General features: G+C 40.8%; 2 protein-coding genes across 4 annotated transcripts; one reads left to right on the forward strand and one right to left on the reverse strand.

Moving 5' to 3' along the window:
• Positions 1 to 960: 960 nt before the first annotated feature.
• so (sine oculis) lies at positions 961 to 18,645 on the reverse strand. Of its 2 annotated transcripts, none has more exons than XM_044393107.2 (7): positions 18,078 to 18,645; positions 13,454 to 13,897; positions 12,687 to 12,897; positions 12,448 to 12,575; positions 11,250 to 11,354; positions 10,995 to 11,050; positions 961 to 2,102 (listed from the first exon to the last, which is right to left on the reverse strand). In XM_044393107.2, exons 2-7 carry the CDS (start codon positions 13,781 to 13,783, stop codon positions 1,685 to 1,687), a joined length of 1,248 nt encoding a protein of 415 aa, XP_044249042.2. In that variant the 5' UTR covers positions 13,784 to 13,897; positions 18,078 to 18,645; the 3' UTR covers positions 961 to 1,684. The 2 variants fall into 2 exon arrangements, with proteins under 2 accessions (XP_044249042.2, XP_070069806.1); XM_070213705.1 differs by lacking the exon at positions 18,078 to 18,645 and adding an exon at positions 15,989 to 16,009.
• On the forward strand, positions 8,469 to 9,256 carry LOC108060887 (uncharacterized). 2 transcript variants are annotated; one of them, XM_017146824.3, is made up of 3 exons: positions 8,469 to 8,627; positions 8,695 to 8,999; positions 9,059 to 9,256. In XM_017146824.3, exons 1-3 carry the CDS (start codon positions 8,586 to 8,588, stop codon positions 9,156 to 9,158), a joined length of 447 nt encoding a protein of 148 aa, XP_017002313.2. In that variant the 5' UTR covers positions 8,469 to 8,585; the 3' UTR covers positions 9,159 to 9,256. The 2 variants fall into 2 exon arrangements, with proteins under 2 accessions (XP_017002313.2, XP_017002304.2); XM_017146815.3 differs by having other exon boundaries at positions 8,695 to 9,256.
• Positions 18,646 to 19,497: the final 852 nt, after the last annotated feature.

Below are 19,497 nucleotides of genomic sequence, written 5' to 3' on the forward strand. Positions count from 1 at the left end.
CCGCCTGGCAACGGCGGAATCACCAACATAATGGGGGTGGTAACGTCTGCAGGGTGTAAATACAGTATCAATAAACAAATCAAGGAGCAGCCGCCCTCGGCGAGTCAGCCAGCCAGTCAGACAGCATCCACCCCCGGTATTCTCCCGGTTTGGGGTTGCCAAGCACCGCCCCGTTGCCAAGTGCTGCTCGAACCTGGCCACCGAAGCACTCATTACACGGGAGGCGACACGTTGCGAGTCCTGAATTCACATTCCCGAATCCTGAATCCTGAGAGGGAAAAGGACGCGTGTTTCATCCAAACGGAACGCACGCGCCGACGCCGTCCATTAGACATGGCCATTAGCATTGGCGGGCTTACCTGTCGCCGCGGATTAGTATTGTATCTGCCGACCCACTTGCATTGTTGTGGTCAGCCCATGCTAATGGGTCAGGCAGGCGCTATCCCTTTTGGAAGTATTACAGGTAAGTACATCCCCCGAATAGGGCGTGGGAAAATTGAAACGCAAGAGTGTATTGACATTGTTTTATCAGCTCTTCAGTATAATCTTATTTTGGTTAGATATGGATTAATAATCTAAAAAATCAAAGTCATTTTCACACTTTTAAATGTCAGTTTACCATAAAGACACAAAATTGGGTTTCCATTGAAGTTGCTTAAAATTTTTTACATATTTATGCTGAGTTTGATCAATCTGTCATTTATTTTATTCGTCTGTTCATTTACCTTAATGCATTTTATGAATTTCGGACTATAATGTCGCTTTAACTTACTGAACTTTTGGTTATTGAATTAAGAAATAGGACACATATCAACTATTTACATATATTATGGTTAAAAGTCGAAATAAATAATGGATTCCCAGTAGTTTTCTCCATTGATTTTCAATAATAAAACCCAATCCGAATAATTACTTACCGAAATTCTGCAGTATCTAAATAAATATGCTACAGAAGCCAAATGCATTTGAAAATAATTTAATAGAATTTATTTTTAACAAAAATAGAATTACTAGAGGCTACAATTAAAAGTGTATAATTTATGCATGTACGTATGTTTAGATATATATAATTTTTGCACGTTTCGATTTGATTTGCATTTCGGTTGGCCGCCCAACCGCTTCTAAAACTAAAGCCTAGCTATTTACACAGATCGATGCAGTAATCATAGTTTTAAGTGTTTTCTTCTGGAGTCTAACCAAAAGCTGTCTCTCCATTTCTATTTCTCTCTATCTCTCGTTGCGGAAAATGCCAAGAGGGTGTGATAGTTTATGATTGCATATCGGGAATTTGCTAAAGTGCTGTCATATCTGAAACTGAAACTATGATTTTCCATTTCTCTAAGCCATGTTAAAAATGAACTTTCTCTACAAAATTTTTAAAATGCAATCCTAACTTGGTAAAGCAAACATTAACATTTTTAAGGCTTCTCTTGGTAAAGTTTCAGTCATGACAGCCCTTTAGTAATTGAGCGATATGTAAAATTTGTGTGTTGCTATGCTGATGGATTCCGGCGATATTGCTAAGTTACTATCCTCATCCTCAAAAGTAGAAGCTCTCAGACTGCTGATGTTGCTGTTGGCGCTGTCGCTGCTGCCAGGCGATGTTGCTGCTGCTGCTGTGGCCGGCGCCCATGTTGCTGACCCCGCCACTGCCCCCGGCGGCAGCGGCCGCCTCCAACTAGAATCATAAGTGCTGGTACTCGCCCATGTCGTACATGGCGGTCATGGGCATGGCCCCCATCACGCTGTGCAGGTGCGAATAGGCCACGGCGGCGGTGAGGGGGGGCATTTGCATTTGTGCACCGCTTGCTGCACTCACCCCTCCTCCTCCTCCACCTCCACTGCTGCTTTTGCTGGCGACACTGCTGATGTTGCTGGCGGGATGTTGCTGGTGTGGGTGGTGTTGCAGGCTCTGATCGGCGGCAACATGCTGCAGTTGCTGCTGGTGCAGCCCGTTGTTGTTGTTGTTGTTGCCGCTGCTGTTGCCGGGCGAGTGCTGCTGTTGTTGTTGCTGCTGCTGCTGTGCACTTTGACTGGGCAACATGCTGCCCTCCATCTCCGAATCGCTGGAGGAGTCCAGGTGCTGCTTGTCCGTGGAGCCGCTGCAATTCAAATTAAGAAATTAGGTCGTTAGAGAGGGTTGGGTATTTTAGGGGAAATTTACTAGAGAAAATTGTAAGCCCTAATACTAATTTTCAGACTTTGAATGAAACCTTATCCTCTGAAATGTGTATAAATATGATCGATACATAATTGCCGTAACCTAAAATAATTAGCAACCTTTTTAAAATACCCAAAGCAATGTAATAACTGAAGCTACAATTTTGTGGACACATTCAAATTATTTTAATTGATGTTAAAATGTCCAACAAAATAAAAACTGCAAGCAAACAAGATCAGTTTTACAGGAGAATATCATTTCGTTTACCAATAAGTTAATTTAGCAAAATTATCGAAATATGTAATGTCATACCCCGTTGAGTTCGCAATTAAATTTACAACCCATTGACATTTGAACCTATTATTTTAATTGGTAAAAAATAGGGTTTTAAATCTACCACAAAGAGATGGTAATCGTTACCGTTGCAGTAAAGCAGAAATGGCTAAAAATATAAATAAAGACCCATTTTAACCCTGTGCCTTCGCTTGTTAGAACTGTGACCCCAAGCATATGCTTTTCGATGTCAGCATCGCTTACGTTAAAATGTGTCAATTGCAGCCTCTAATTTACAGCTGTCAACACACCCACACACTCGTGCACAGAGCGCATAATTTATTTATAAACAAATGACAAATTACAAATGACAGGGGGCACAGCAATTGCAATTGAAATGAATTCCGGAAGGAAATCGTCTGCCTCTCGCGTTTCTATAAATGGTATCGTGTTCGCTTTTGAGGTGTTGGTCGCAGTCGCCCCATAGACTCTTTTTGAAGGCAGGGGGACTCCCCAGAGCATTCGGATATGAAGCATCTGATTTCACTTCACTTTCCAAGGGTTCAAGTGGGTGCGAGTAGTGTTTCGGGGGTGCTGCCCATACCCAATCCCCTTTCCATTCCCATTGACATCTTAAGTAGCTTGACTTTTATTATTTGCGGCTGATTCCGCAAATTGCATTAGAATGCCACTTTGGGGTAAGTGTAAGACGGGCCCCTGGGGGATGGAATCACCCGTTAATGGCTAATTGGCTAATACCACACCATAACCATAGCCTGAAACTCGAGCAATCATCGGCAAAGTGTTAATCTTGTCGCCAATTGCATGGCCGAGCACAATCAGTAATTGGTTATCAGCAGCCGCATCGCAGAACCAGTTTGCAAAAAAAATTGATGACAGCAACGAGCAACATCAACAAACAACATGGGGCACCAGCAGGAATCTTTTGCTCAAAGTCTGAATACCCTCTTGAAGAATTGGAAATCTTCGAAAAAAAGTTTTTATATTTAATCCTCTTGTCAGAAATAAGTTTTTTTATAAAGATACATTATTCTGCGTTTTATCTTTAAAGCTTTATATCTTTAATTGATATTGGTATACAGATTACAAGATCACGAAGAAGTACTCCCATTTTAAATGAACACTAAAAAATATCTATGGTTTTATACTCATCCAATGCTGGAACTAAAACTCCTAATTTAAAATAAAAAAAAATATATAAGAAAAGCTTCCCTATGTATTTAAACATACTTCCTTAGCGACTTAAAGCCTAACAAATATATTTAAGCAGCAAACATGACTTTAAGTGCTACATGTGTTGAATTAAAAGGATTAAGTCGAAGCCAACAGATTCATTTAGTCAGCGAAGGAAACCGGATAACCGAGGGTATGAGTATCGAAGCCGGCAATGCCAATGCAAAACATTTAAGCGCACACTCGACAAATTTGCGATCGGGCGCAATGGGACAGAGACAGAGGACAGGACAGAGTCCCAAGTCCCGAGATCCCGATTTCGATTCCCATCTTTTGCAGAAGATACACCTCCCAGTTATTTGCTGACTCCACGGCCCCAGCTGCCGCGGATTCTGGAACTCTGGGGTTCTGGGGGCCCACATATGGCGCAGCTGTACGATATCGGCAATCATGTAATTGTAGATCGTATCCCGCGAGTGGCAGCCACCAACGGCGATGTCATGCCATTATTTCTTGCAGCGTTTGCATGAACTTGAACTTGGACCACTGATCGAATGGAAATTGCGGGGTGGGCGTAGGACCATGTGACATTTGATGGACACGATGGACACTACTCCCCCCAATTTTCACCATTTCAAACATTAAAGTAACGCTCGCCGTGGGCAAAAATCGATGGCCTAAGCACACCAAACATGAGAAAAGGCCCATCCCATCGCAGAGCGAAAAGTGGGGAGCAAACAAAAGGCAGCAGCAGCAGAAGCATATAAACAATGATATCGAATTACCAGAGTTTCGTAGTTTCCCTTCTCTCTGCTCTGCAACACTTATTAACACATACAGACAGACAGCGCCCACTTTTGTGGGCATGTCCCCCCCATACACACATACACATTATATTGCATTATAAACACAAATGCCTCAGTTCTCAGTTCGGTTTTCCAATGGTCGAGAGGGCTCACATCATCGAACGGGAGCAGAGAGTCTCAAGGACAATTCCCTGGGCCAGAAGTGAATGTCACATAAAGTTTATAACAAAATTGAACAAGAACCGCAGGGAAGAAGAAGAAGCAGGTTTTGGGTCTCCAGCTCTGTGTGTGGTCCCCCTGAATAAAGGTTCTTCGGGCTTTTCTTTCCAGTTCTTTTTTTATTTTTGGGGTCTGTACCCAGTGAGGGGGAATTAATTTTTTACTTGTTTGCTCAATTGATTTTTTGTTGCCAGAGACAGAGTCTGTCTTAAGCAGATTCATTAGCTTGGTAATAATGCATGATCGGATTATGTTTAACTGGAAACGGTGAGGGGTAAGTCGAAGAAAGGGGGGCTTTTGGGCCAGAAACAAGTTTGCCACGTGAGTGAGTTGTTTGGAAAAGTTGGAGCTTGAAAGGTTCAAAATTTTGTCAAGATATTAGAGCTTAAGTTTGGAAACATCTTCCAAATTAAACTTGAAATTAATAAACCAACTGATAGTGTCAATATTTCCCATGACATAACTCCACGATTTTCACACGAAAGAGAGGAGAGGCTCTACTGGGCCTGGGTCTTCCAAGGAATTCCATTGCTAATAAAAATTATAAGCCAATAAATCCTAAAAAAACAAACAAAACGGGAAGGTCCAGGCCCGGGCCCTAAAAAACGTGGCTCGGGGATGGGATCACAAAGATCGGGAGATCGGGAGATCCAGAGATCGGGAAGATCGGGGCGATCGGCCGAGAGAGCCAACGAACAGGTTGAGTTATCGCATTGCGCGATCGGTACACAAATCTCGGGACGTGTGCTCAGCAGGACACCCAACTAAACGGGCAACGGCGATCCATAAGTGGAATCTGAAAAGGTGTTGATCATAAATTATCATTTAATTTACGCATGTGTGTGGCTGTTGTTAATGTTCGTGGCGACCCTCTGACACTCAAAAACGCTGGGCCAAATGGGGGGACTGAGCTGGGGAAGACCAAGAGCCTGGGGCTTGGGGTTTTCGTTTTCATTTTCATTTTCGTCTAGCCATCGTCTGAACGGGCATTGTGCCATTGTCTACAACTATGTAAGATCCCAAAGATTAACCCAAAGTCCAAGCTCAGCGCTGTCATCGTTATAAGATATTTTATTATCAGTCCCAAAGTCGAAGGTGGATGGTACATGTGTGGCGTGTGGAGCATTTTATGCTGGCCTGGCCGGGGATTGTTTTGACAGTTTTTTATAATTTTGTGGCCTTTTAATTGCCCTGCCCGAGGCGAATCAGATGGTAACTGAGGAGAAAAATCAAGTCTCTAGCCCCCCGCTGACTAACCAAAGTTTTATGTAATCCCCAAGTCTTTTCAGCACTTTAAGGCTTGGAGTGTTTGGTGGGAGTGCCTAGAGGAGGCCATAGAAAACCCTTGCTGAGGTCAAGTTGGCGGAGTAGCTGAACCGCAGAATGAGAACATTTCTAATTTACATTTTCATCAGCAGTAATTAAAGCAAAGAAATGTTTACTTTAATGTGTAAAATACATTTTAAAAATTTATCACTTTTAAAACACTTTTGAAGGTAAGAAAAGTTCAAGGACCCATTTCTTTTATAATTAATAGAAAGGAGATTTTTATACCCGTTACTCGTAGAGTAAAAGGGTATATTGTATTCGTGCAAAAGTATGTAACAGGTAGAAGGAAGCGTTTCCGACCCCATAAAGTATATATATTCTTGATCAGGATCACTAGCCGAGTCGATCTAGCCATGTCCGTCTGTCCGTCTGTCCGTCTGTCTGTCTGTCCGTCTGTCCGTATGAACGCTGAGATCTCGGAAACTATAGAAGCTAGAAGATTGGCATTTTGCATGCAGATTCTAGGAATTCCTACGCAGCGCAAGTTTGTTTCAAAATGGTGCCACGCCCCCTCTAACGCCCACCATCGCTTATATACGATTTTAAAAATTTTAATATTTTGGAAAAGTAAAAATGCAGTTTTATTGTGTTTATCAATACCTATCGAAATGTAGAAGAAATTTTTCAAATCGGACCATTCGTTAAAAAGTTATGCGTGATCAACGTTTTCTATCTCTATCTCCATCTCCCTCGCACTCCCTTTACCTGAGTAACGGGTATCTGATAGTCGGGGCATCCGACTATAACGTTCCCTCTTGTTTTAAATAACTTTAATGTAATGATAGTTAAATTAAACATGATTAAAAAATACGATTATTCCATAGCTATAATGGAAATATTATTAGAAAGAGAACTTTATTTCAATGTCTAAAATACATTTTAAAAATTGATCACTTTTAAAAGACTTTTGAAGGTAAGAAAAGTTCAAGGACCCATATCTTTTATAATCAATAGAAAGGAGATTTTATAAAAAAATAACTTTTATGTTAGGATAGTTAAATTAAACATGATTAAAAAATACGAATATTCCATAGCTATAATGGAAATATTATTAGAAAGAGAACTTTATTTCAATGTCTAAAATACATTTTAAAAATTGATCACTTTTAAAAGACTTTTGAAGGTAAGAAAAGTTCAGGGACCCATATCTTTTATAATCAATAGAAAGGAGATTTTTTTTTTTAAATAACTTTAATGTAATGATAGTTAAATTAAACATGATTAAAAAATACGATTATTCCATTACTGTAATGGAAATATTATTACTTCTTTTCAAGTTCCTCATTTTTGTGAGCTTTCCACACTTGATGTCTGCCCCCAGATGAGATCTAATTATTGTCAAGAGAGCGTACACTTGACACCCACTCCCCGGAAAAGTGAGATGCGGAGATGGAGCTAGGAGATGGGCTGCCGCGGATGTCAATATGCTGATGGTAAGCGCCTCCGAGCGATTCCGTACCACCAACCGGTCCATCATCACCAACAACATCATTATCAACGCCATCGGATCGGGAAAGGGAGCCAGAACAGAACAGAACTGAAGGGAACGGGAACGGGAACTAAAAAAACAAACACAAAGGCTGCAGAGAGGAGAAACGAGGCGACGAGGCCCTCAGTCTCCGTCGCAGACGGGCAAAAGCGCAAAATACATAATAATAAAAACAGAATGTACAATAAAACGAATAAAAATGAATAACGTGCTGGCGGGGTCTGGGGCGAGGGGCTGTCAGGGCGAACGAATAAAGAACACACGCACATTTTGTGGTAACCCGATACCCTGGCCAGCTACCCTCCAGCCAACCGTGGCATTCGACGAACGCAAAATGATGACGATGTCTGGAGGGAGATGCGGATTCGGTGGGCTGGTGTGTCGCTGGGTTCGGGGATGGCCAAGGGGAAGGGGGAACGGGGAGTGGGATGGTCTTGGGACTGGAACTGGAACTGAAACTGGAAGTGGAACTCGGACTGGGTCGCCTCGGTAGTACGAGTGTATAGAGTATATAGAGAGAGGGAGGGGCGGGAATACTCCAGTCTGCAAATGGGACTGTGTGAGTGAGTACAAAATTCATCGAAATTACCGTAGATAGGGCTCATAATGCCAGGCAGATCAATCAAATCCTTTTGAAATGGGCCCTGAATTCCTAAAAAGAAGGTTTCTTCAAATCAACGAAAAATCTCGCGTTAGATTTTAATATAATTTTTAAGTAACTTTTAAGACTTCAGAAATTTTACATTAGTACCCAAATATTTTAATAAGTATAAGACACTTTCGTAAGCAAGAAGTCGCTTTATGCTCATATCTTTATCGAATGTTTTAAATAAAACAGTATTGAATTCAAGTTACAGCTGATCTAAGCGGAAACAAGTGTAATTGGAAATCCCATAATGTCATTGTACAAGCTTTTTTAAAAGAAAATATCGAATTACGGTTAGATTGTTTGGGTAAGTTATTTTAAACTTTTCACCCAACTTTCCAACAAACAATGCAATGGAAACCCGATATTGTTATAGGGCGAAGAGTTAATCAACTATATCTCAGTAGGCAGAGTCTTTAAAATCAATTCCAAATTTATTCAAACTAAAAAATTCCAAAACGAGGAAATATGCACAAGACATGGAATAAACCGTTCCACAAGCGCAAAATGGTGAGTTCAGTGCTTAGAACCGAATAATAGCAAGGAGTTAAGATTGGTATATCCCCATTTTATCCAGTGGAAGACCGTTTCGAAGCCTGGAAAACTCGTGTACTATATGCAGCCACTAGTGGAGCACTTCTTCGATATCTGGATGCAACCACTGCCCTTTCCGACAATTTTGAAATTCATCTACAGCTGCGCTGTGATCTTCTTCATAATGCTGCCCATCCTGTACCCACTGCTCGTCCTGCTGATCTACTACGGTATCTTCCAGTACGCCGGTGAGCAGCACTTCGGACTGGTACCGCCAGATAACTGGAACCTTCTGGGGGCCGCCAATCACCTCTGGCACTTCGAGGTGACCAACAAGAAGTATCTGCTGTTCGTGACCATGTACATCGATAGATACCGCGTCATTATAACCGCCATATCTTCGACAGTCGACTATATGCGCATGGCTCTGTGCTTCGTCTTCAGCTAAGTCAAAATTGCGGAGTAACCGATCCTTATTTGCCCATCCCAGTCGACGGGGAGTTTTAATTAGGACTGGTAATTGGAAAGTAATATTTTCTTTAATGGTTCTTTGGTATAACTTTCCTGGCAATAAACTTTCAGTGTGTTTCATTACAAATCGGAAATTTAAGTGTTTTCATGTTAATTTATATTGACAAGTTTTAATAATTAATGACAAAATAAAAAGGTACTTTAAAAAGAACAAAATGTTAAATTTAGTTAGACAGTTTTAAGCAATTTTTATGACAAACCTACAAAACAGAAAATTTTTAAAAAATATCAATCAATTGACAAGACCTAAACTTAATCTCCACCAAATTGCCCATAACCCTTTTCATCCTCCAAATTGATTCGATTAAGGCATATGTCTATATCCTAGATCACCCAGGCGTAGCTCATTCCATTCCAACTACCTAGATATTCCGAATCTGATCGCCGCTCTCTTGTGGCCCTTACAAAGGTAGTGCCTATTCAAACAATAACCACTTTGGCAGTTGTTGGGCTGTTCAAAGTGCCGCTTTAGATTCAGATTTGGCGCCGTTGTGGTTTGCTGGCTGCCACAAAGCTGCATGGAACATAGATACACACCCTCATGCAAAATAAAGAAAAAAATGGAAAATAAAGAGAGGAGCAAAAAACAATATGAAAAAGTTAAAGTAGCAGCACACTGAGTTGCTCATCGAGGCAACAGCCATAAACATATATCAAGTTACCGGCCAGGAGGAGAAGAAGAAGAAGAAGAGAGGGGAGGGGGGGGGGGCTACGCAGTGTATGGTGTATAGTAAAGTAAACTATCGCCCCGAGAACGAACGAACGAACGTGTATCTGTGAGATACTTTTGTATGAGTGCGCCTTGCGGTTGCCACGGCATCCAATTTATAATATTTTTTGCATTATTTCTGTTTTTACCACTTTTATTACGACAATTTCTCGCTTTTTTCGCCTGCCGTTCGTGAGCGCGAAGCCGTAAGTGATATACCATTTAGCATAATGGAACTATGTATCCTGGCGAAAGTTTTTGGGCCTTTTGGCAATTTACCAGCTAATGATAGTTGGCCGAATGGTTAGCAAAGGAAATGCCGGCACTTCAGAAAACCCATTTTTGACTGTTTGCACTTCACATGACTTCCAGCGGCTGCAGAAGGACCCAAGCCGTTGGGAAAGGACAAACAAAAGGATGCCAGTCGGCCAAAGGATGTTTAATATTTGAGAAGAAATATCTCCTATCAGCGGCCAAAGATCTTCCGAAACATCCGAAAGGAGTGCCACAACTGCCTGAAACTATTTGCTTAAGCGGAAATGCAGATGTTCAGGGGAAATCGGAAGGGGGAAGGGAAAGGACTGGGGATTTTAATTAGTGACGAGGCCTGCGAGACATATGCCGGAGATATGCATATATGTACGTACCGAAAAGCAAACATCAACAAATCAAATAAAAATAAAATAAATATGTAGGATCATTTTGGAATTTGGAACAACATGTTAATGACTTTGTCAGCGACTCTTTCTTTTCTCTCACTCAAAAACCCCCCAACCTCCTCCCATTTACCACAGCGTGTGCCAGTTGCATGTTGTCCTTGGCACTAATTAGCCAGCCACCTCATCACCCCCCACCGCCCACTCGACGACCTTGAAAGTAAATGCCGTCAGCTTTTGTAATTGAAAATTTAAATGCAAATTAATATATTATTTTTTGCGGTGCCTTGCACGCGTTGACACTTGTCAGATAAATATATAGACCTATTTATATGTACGCCACTAATATAACCCATCCAGATATAGATTGAATTTGAAAAATGAAATATACCCCGAATGAATCACGACAGAAATCAGTACTAAGTATCTAAGTTAATCAAAACTCACTCTTTATGTTCGGCAGCTCGATCTCTTTGCCGTCGATTCTTGAACCAATTGGAAACCTGTAAAAGCATAAAAATAGCTTAGACACATTTGTAAACATTCGCAGCTCAGTCCCCATGATTAATGAGATGCAATTAACATGTGGAAGATGGCATCTGTGAGGAATTTCAATTGAAATTTGTCAAAAGATGCGTCTGACATTTGTGTTTCATTTCGGCCGTTTGAGTTGCTATTTTCTGGCATCGCCAATCGACTCACCTGCGTGGTGGTCAGTCCTGTGGCCTCGGCCAGATCGCGTTTCTCCCGGGGCGACGGATATGGATTGTGCGAGTACCAGTCTCTCAATACCGAGCGGGATTTCTCCTGCGAAAAGAACAGATAAAGTCAATTAGGGTTGTTAAAAAAATGGATAGTATCGAATCGATGGTTTTAATATTTAGGCAACATCGATGGTTTGAACCCACAATCGATACTATCGCTCCAAAAAAATAATTGAATTTTACATGAAACTTTTGGTATATTTTAAGGAAAAAAAAGGGTTTTAAAGTATATACTAAGAACACGACGGTATTTTAATTGTTAAGGCTCAACATCGAATTTTGTTTCACTTTAATCGCTGTAAAAGTTAGACCGTTTCCTTCCCCCTAATTTTAATGAGTCGACCACACATTTTCAATAATTTGTTTTTCATAATTTTCCTTTATTTTAAGAATTTGTTTTTATTTTCTTTACTATCGATAGTATCGATAGTGACCACCATCGATAGCCAAAAACATCGATGGTGTCCAACCCTAAAGTCAATTAAATCGAGCACTTTGGAAGATCAAAATTCCCTGACAGGTAACGAATTTAAAAAATTTAAAGTGCGAAAAAAAATCCCTCATGAAAAATATTTCTAAATTATCCAAAATATTCAAATTATATAAATATTCTACATTTACAGAATAAAAAGATATCTTGTTTTGGTGTAAACCAATTCATGATCAGTGATAGTAATATTTGATTTACAATATCTAGCCCATTAACTTGGTTGATACTAATTCAACAAAAATCCTGAAACTGTGCAAAACTGATGGTAGAAAAGGGTAAAAGTTTTTATTTTATTTGGTTGTTTTTGATTTGACGGAAGAGTAAGATGAGATAAAGTTTTCTCAACAAAACTTTCTATCTTGTTTAATATTTAAAAAATAAATATAAACTTTAAGAGGACTTGAGGAGTTCCTAGAACTGAGCTGACCCATCTATAATCTACTTGAATCCACCGAAAGCCTGCCGGAGAGCAAACAAAACGTTTCCTGTCCAGGATATGCCTACGATAAGCCCGAAAGACGTTACCCCAGCGAAATCAGGCAGTGGCAGCCCATGGAATCAGACAGGCGAGCGGGCATTTGTACGATTTCCCCGCTTGCCACAATTAAAATGAAAAGCGGCCCAGGACGACTGGCCGAGTACTCACCTTAAAACAGTAGCTCGTCTCCTCGCCATCCCAGATGGTGCGGGGCAATGGAAATTTACGGCGAACACGATATTTGCCAACAGCACCCAAGGGTCTTCCGCGCAGTTTTTCGGCTTCCACATAATGCGCTACATGGGCCCAGTGAGAGAGAGAAAGAATTCGTTTTTGTTTCTACCTTCCAAACATTTTTTGGGGTTAAGCAAGGAGTTCGCTCCTTGGAGTACCAGTTCGAGTCTCACCTTTCAACCACAGGGCCTGGAGCTTGGCGTGATTTTGGGCCGAGAAGTGGTGATGCTCGAGCAGGCGGTACAGCTCCTTGTACTGGCCGCGATGGAATGCAACGACCGCCTTGGCCTTCAGCACGGACTCGTTCAGCTGCAGCTTATCACATTGTGGCAGCGACCAGAGGAAGCGGCCCAGTCTTTCGATATTCCCCGCCTGCTGCAGAACCTGTGCGAGAGATTTGGTCGGGATTGATTGGAAATAGATCGAAAAATGGAATATTAATGTGAAGATTGCCGGTTTTTCACTTTAATACATCATTTTAAAAATATCTGAATATTTTGTCTTATAAGGGTGCGAAATATCGGTTACATATATAATGATTAGACCTCCGATCAATCAGCTAATAACATTTTTACCATAAAATAATAGTCAATCCTAATGATTTAAGAAACCAAACATTTGAATTAATGTTCAGACGACGATTTTTTGGTTAAATCGACTTTTATGAATGACAAATACTTTATCCTATTTAAAAACCCGTCGTTATCTTTAAATCTAATCTTTAAATCTATAACACAGCTTGTATTATATGAACAATTAAGAAATGTGAATTTTTCAAAACACTGGAAAGGAATGTTTTAGATGATTTGTAAAATGAATTCTGTTTTAAAGTTTATTTAAATTGTTGATTGATAAAAAGAATTGTATAAGTTAATAGGCACCAAATAAATATCCTTGGCTATTCGGGGATTTCAGATAATATGGTATTTGATATAATTACCTCGCAGACGCAGGCCACCTGCTCCTGGGTGAATCCGAAGCTGGGCAGATTCTCCCTGCCGCCGGAGCCTCCTCCTCCACCCACCACCCCGCCGCTTCCGTTGCTGCCGCTGTTCAGGTGGAGGCCACCTCCTGCTCCACCGTTGTGCGTCATGATGTCCAGGGTGCTGCTGTTGTTGTTATTGCTGGTGGCGCTGTTGTTGTTGTTGTGCAGGGCCACCGATCCCGTGAGACCCGTGGGACTGTAAGGAGGCGTGTGGCGGGCGGTGAGAACGGCAGCCGCATTGGCCGCCGCCAAATCGTAGAAATCTGTGGCGGGATGCTGTAACATTTTCTGCGGGAATCGGAGATTTGGATGGGTGGCGGGATCAATTTCAAGGACTCCGCTCTAAGTAAATTGAGTAACCTAATCTAAAATCTGCTTAATTCTTTGGTTTTTTGAGCGCTGCAATGAAAAAATAAATAAAACGGAATAAGTTGATTGTGGAGAGTAAATATATATTTTTAAAGGTAGATACATTTTTGTAAAATACGTTTTAAGAAAATTTTATTAAGAACTTATGAATAAATCGTTTTGATATTAATCAGAATAATTTTCAAAATAATTTTTTATGAATCTCCTTATCTGCTATCTATAAGATTGATGTTTTCTCACCCCGCAAAATCTTCGATTGCTTCACCCAATTTTTAAGCCAATTTACGCAATACTTATCGATCCCATTAACCCACCGAGTTTTCATCTTTTTATTGCCCGTTTCGATTAATATTGAAACAACACTAATTGAGACACATAAAACTGTGGAAATTACCATTGAATGGCAAGTGATTTTCGCCCCCCACACTTGCACAAATGTTAAACAAAACAAGCGTGTCTGCTTTGATTTCCCATATTCATAAGTAGTTTGGAAATCAGAAATCAGAAATGGAAATCAAAACAAAACCTCGGAGTCGACCCCATGTTGTCAAACATGATTAACTAAGCCCCGGCGCAATTAATAATTGTTAATGCGAGATGTTCGATTATCGGAAATATGGTTTGGCCGTAGCAGAGCTCTCTAACCTGTCCGCACCCGAGATCCCCAAAGAGATCTCTTACAAAAATAAACTCTTTACACAATATACGTGTATATGGGGCGCATGGTGTTTCGGTATTCCTCTGATTTCAGATTTCTGTATTCGGTTCTAAGAATATTTCTAAAATTACCAAACGACGGCGACGACATGACGTTGTTGTTGTTGCCATCGTGAGGGAGTGAGCGAGAGGTCCCCCGAATGTATCCCCCAGATAGAATATCCCGGGTGCATTTTATGGATGTTTTGATATTTTTGCAATCGATCTCTGCTCTTGGCCAGACTGTCCAGATAAACTGATATAGATATAGATATAGATATAGATATAGAAGTACACAGCCCCCTGGGCGATTCGATTGGGGCGAAACTCACACAGACTCTCGTATATCGTCGAGTCGAGATATTCTTGGATCTGTTTTCAGTTTCAGTTCCCAGTTCTCAGTTCTCAATTCTCGTGTGTGCCGTGCCGGGCAGATTATATATACAAAACAAGAAAATAGAGATTTCGTTTTGGCTGCTGCTGTAACGAAAATACCAACGCCAAGTTGGCTGCTCTTGAGTCATCGGCCTAGGATCGCTCTATAGATCCCCCGCAGCCGCCTCTTCGCATACGAAGATTTCGTTGGTTTCGTTGATTTCTTTCCATTTCTTCATTTCGCTGGGTATTCTTTTTTCTTTGTTGCTTGTATTTTTGTTGGCCTGTTTCATGTTTGACGCAAGTAAACAAGCAAAATGCGAACGTGAAACGAAATACGCGATAAATTTTCAATCTGTTTTGCCCAAAGCAGCGCGCACAAGTGGATAGTGTTCGTATTCTATAGATATGGATACAATGCAGTGGGGAATAATATTAAGCCCAAGATGTATTACGTCGAATTCGAATCTTTTTAGTCCATAATAAACCTGCTAAAAGCCCTGAATAGTAGCTAAAAGATGGCATACCAATGTTTATGGCCTTGTACCGTTGCACTAAACGAACGAAAAACGAAGAACACCGGCAGCCAAGAAAGATATTCTATCTGATATCGGGCTGCATCTTTTGGCTGCCTCTCAATTTCACCTTGCTTCTCAAAGATTTCTTATCGCCGCCTGCTGCCTGACGACTTTTCTGGCATTCGAATAAAATTAATTTAATTTATTTTACAAATTTTGTAATTTATTTCCAGTGACGCGTTATCTATCTGTTTCTGTTTCGTGTTTGCCCTCCATTCCCATGCCCTTTCCAATTTTCCCCACCCCCGTTGTTTGTTCTTTGACTTTTATAAGATTTTAATTTGAGTGTTATTGTCTGCGCGCGGGGGAATCTCGAGAAATCTGAAAGCGGACACCTAAGCTTCCATCGCAGTATCTATGAGATGTGCAGCCAACTCGGAGATTCTATTGGGTTGTTAATCAAAGTGAATTGTTTAAGCTGTCGTGGCTGAAAGCGTTTTTCCTAATTAGTTTGTAATCAAAGTCAACTTACAATAAAACTCTAAATTCGATGTATCTTGTCACTTTTACGAACTGGATTCCAAGAGCTATGCCAGTGAAATGCCCCCCGGTTTTCCACGAAAGCCCAGCTCAAATTTGGAGCCATTGGCCATCGAAATCTGTTTTCCGCTTCTAACATCGAAATCATCTGCGCCGGCGTCTGTGTTTATACAATGTAATCGAATGGCAATGGGAATGGGGAGCCTTGTGCCAAGCAACCTGTTGTGGGCCAACCCCCGTTCCGGGTAATTCGAACAGCGGGCTGGCCGCTTGGCGGGATTAGTAAGCAGTCCCCCCGAAGACAATCGCTATCTGCCAGATACAGATGCAGATGCAGATACACTCGGCACTGGCCAGAAGAGTGTATTTTTAACATTTTCCGTTTAATTGCCGCGTGAAGGGAGCAACGCACAAAGAAATCGAATAGAACGCGGCGTAATGAATGAAATTTGTCAATTTAATGGGTTGCACACATGTATCTCGGCTGCCTCTTCTGCTCGCTGCGCTACATTTGGCCAAAGTTTGAATGAAACCGAAGGGAATTCGTTGAAAGTTTTGACGATAGGGACGGTAGGCCCCCAAATTACGGCGAATTCTGCACGCCGGTGCGTAAAATGATCAAAGTGGCGGTGGCCAAGCTTGCGTATCTGCATCTGTTTGCCCTGTTGGCCCGACTCTAGGCGAATGGAATGCGTAAATTTGTCAATTTGGCCACTTCCGAGTGGGAATCTAGCCGGCCGATCAAGATATTCCGAAATAGTTGCACAAAATCGTACGCAACATCTGCTCTCATCTCCGCACTCAATTAATCACTAGACTTCTGACGACAAACACGCGCTGGCCAGAGTCATTTAAACGTTTCCAGTCCCCGAAACGAATCTCATATTTAACCGGACCAAATGTCGGTCCACGCCCACTCATCTCAGGACAGTTCTCAGCCATAACTTAATAATTTTTTGGTAATTTCTAGCAAAAAATCGAAATGATAAAGCCAAATGGTCTTATAAATAAACACCGCATCCGATGGTTTCGAGTACCAAACTCGAGATGCGGGCATGAAACATCTTGGTGATGAATGAATGACAACTGGAAACGGATTTTCTTTCGATTCGGCCATCTCATACTTTGCCTCTAATTAATAAAAATATCTGGTGTGGGTGGGCGTAAGAATATCCAATTTGGCGGAAGGGCAACTGCCTGGCAATCGGGAGGTGAATAAAAGAAAAGAATTTTGCATTTGCTGTGTAAACAAGCATTCCTCTCCAAATATATGTAAACATGCAATTCTCGTGCTTTTCCAACGATTCGTTCTCCCCAAATTAATTCTCAAGTGCCTCGAGTTGCTTTTCCAATGGCTGATGGCTATTTGGAATGTGCCAATGCCACAATCGCCAAAAAGCGAATTGCACTTTGGCTTTCTCCTTCCCCTATTGAGATTGCCAAAAAGTTGTGAATCTATTGGCTTCTATGAAAGATTAATCCATTAGAAAGCGAAAAAAGATACGACCTGACATTTATGGAGGGTCTTAATGGTTTTGTTAAGCACATTCAAAAAGCTCTTAAAAACACTTAAGAGATGTTTTAATTCAGAACTGCTTCGTTATTTTACGGGTACATAAAAAATATGTAAAATTAAAAAGAAGAAAAAAATGTAATTAAACATTTTACATTTTATTAGCAATTAGAACGATACTGGAAGGAGAAATCTTGTCTTATAATGCGAAACATTGCACATTGCGCATTTTTATTGCCCAAAGAGGCAATTTCTGAATATTGCTTCCCCACAGAATTTTAAAATTAATATTAAACATTAACTTCTTTATTTTGAGCCCCTTGGATTTGTAATTGCATTGTAATATACTTTAATTGTATATTAAAAGCACAATTTCAATTTTCTGATGGTCTAAGTATTTGACGGTGTTCAATCATACATTGTTGCTATCCAAATTTTTAAGAGACTTAATACTTAATTTATTTAAATTCTAGTTTTTGTATAACACGGGCATATCTTTCATAATAAAGAGTAAACTTTTTGCCGTCGGCAAGCTGGAAGCCCGTCGAAACTTAATCCCGTTGCTCACCTGTATTTTGATTATTTATTGTTGATACGTATCCGTGTTTGTTTTTAGTTTATGTTTGTTTTTTTTTTGTTTGGGTTTGTGCTTTTGTTGCTAAGATTTTCTTCTGGTGATTGCGCGATATCCACAAATGTTAGAAGTGGCAAAATAAACGATGATTTTTGCCGTGCGGCTTTTCCTCAATTTGCATTTTTGCCAAACTTTTCAAATCGAAGCCATGTGCCGCTCACTCACGCACACACACTCGGAAACACAGGCACTGGCACATGCAAATACATATATTTATCATACGCACTGTGGTCAACACGTGTTGCAAATTATTTTTTTCGAGAACACTTTTTCGCTGTTCTGCCGTGACTCGAACAAATTGCACTTACAAATTGGGAGGGGGAAAACCTGCGACGACAACTATGAAATAGTGCTAACAAAAAAATGGCCGCCAGTGGATTTATTAGCTTAATTATCCTTGCGTTTTTCTCGCTTTGTGTGCGTTGGTTTCATGGTTCATTCATCGGGAATCGGAAATTAAATATAACTTTGTGCGCGGAACGTCGAAAGGCCGCCGGATCCGGCCTGGATTATTATTGAGCGAGCGACGTGGGGAGATCGGGCAGCGAACCGCACGCGACGGAATCTCGAAAACAACTGAGAACTCTCCGGTTCTCAAACCGCCTCGAACCAAAAACAAAGCACCCGAGACGGAAGGCAGAAAATGGTTGGTGCTGCCGTCGGTGTGAGTGCGCCAGAGCGAGATGGCCGACGCCCGGGGTGAGTGTGTGAGTGAGTGAGCACCAGGGGGGTGAACTGCGGCCCATTGCACCGTGGGGTATATCACCATTTTTTGTGCAACTTATTAATAGCTTGACGACAAAAGACCAAAAGCCTGGACAAGCTGAAGGTTTCGAAATTTCCCGGTCAAATCAGCACACCTAAAATAACTTATTGATAAAGAAGCCTGATTTAAGAATTACATAAACATTTGGAATGATGACCTAAAAGATGAGCTTACCCATTTATATATTTTATGAAACAATTGCCTAAGACTTAGTTAAGGTTATTATTACCTTGACTTCTGTGGATGACATTTAAAATAGGCTCCTCTTTTAGATCTCAGTTCCTTTAATTTAATGACAGCTTATTGAAAAAGATTTAATAAACTAAAAATTGTATTTTTTTTAAAGAATCTTTACTATTCATTTAATATCTCTAAGCTAGTTAAAGTGTAAAGGATTCCGAAAAAAAAACGTTGTTGGTAGAGGTCATTACGTTGCTGAGAGATGTTTTATGAGTTACTTCCAGATTTTCATCAAAGGCTAACATTGCGAATAATAAAATCGTTTTAAATGGAAACATTACTATGTTTAAGCCACCTTCCAGATTTCTTATTATCGTACACTTGACTAGCAAAAGGGGTGGTATATCC

Source organism: Drosophila takahashii, chromosome 2R (assembly GCF_030179915.1).
Source record: "Drosophila takahashii strain IR98-3 E-12201 chromosome 2R, DtakHiC1v2, whole genome shotgun sequence".
Lineage (NCBI taxonomy): Eukaryota > Metazoa > Arthropoda > Insecta > Diptera > Drosophilidae > Drosophila > Drosophila takahashii.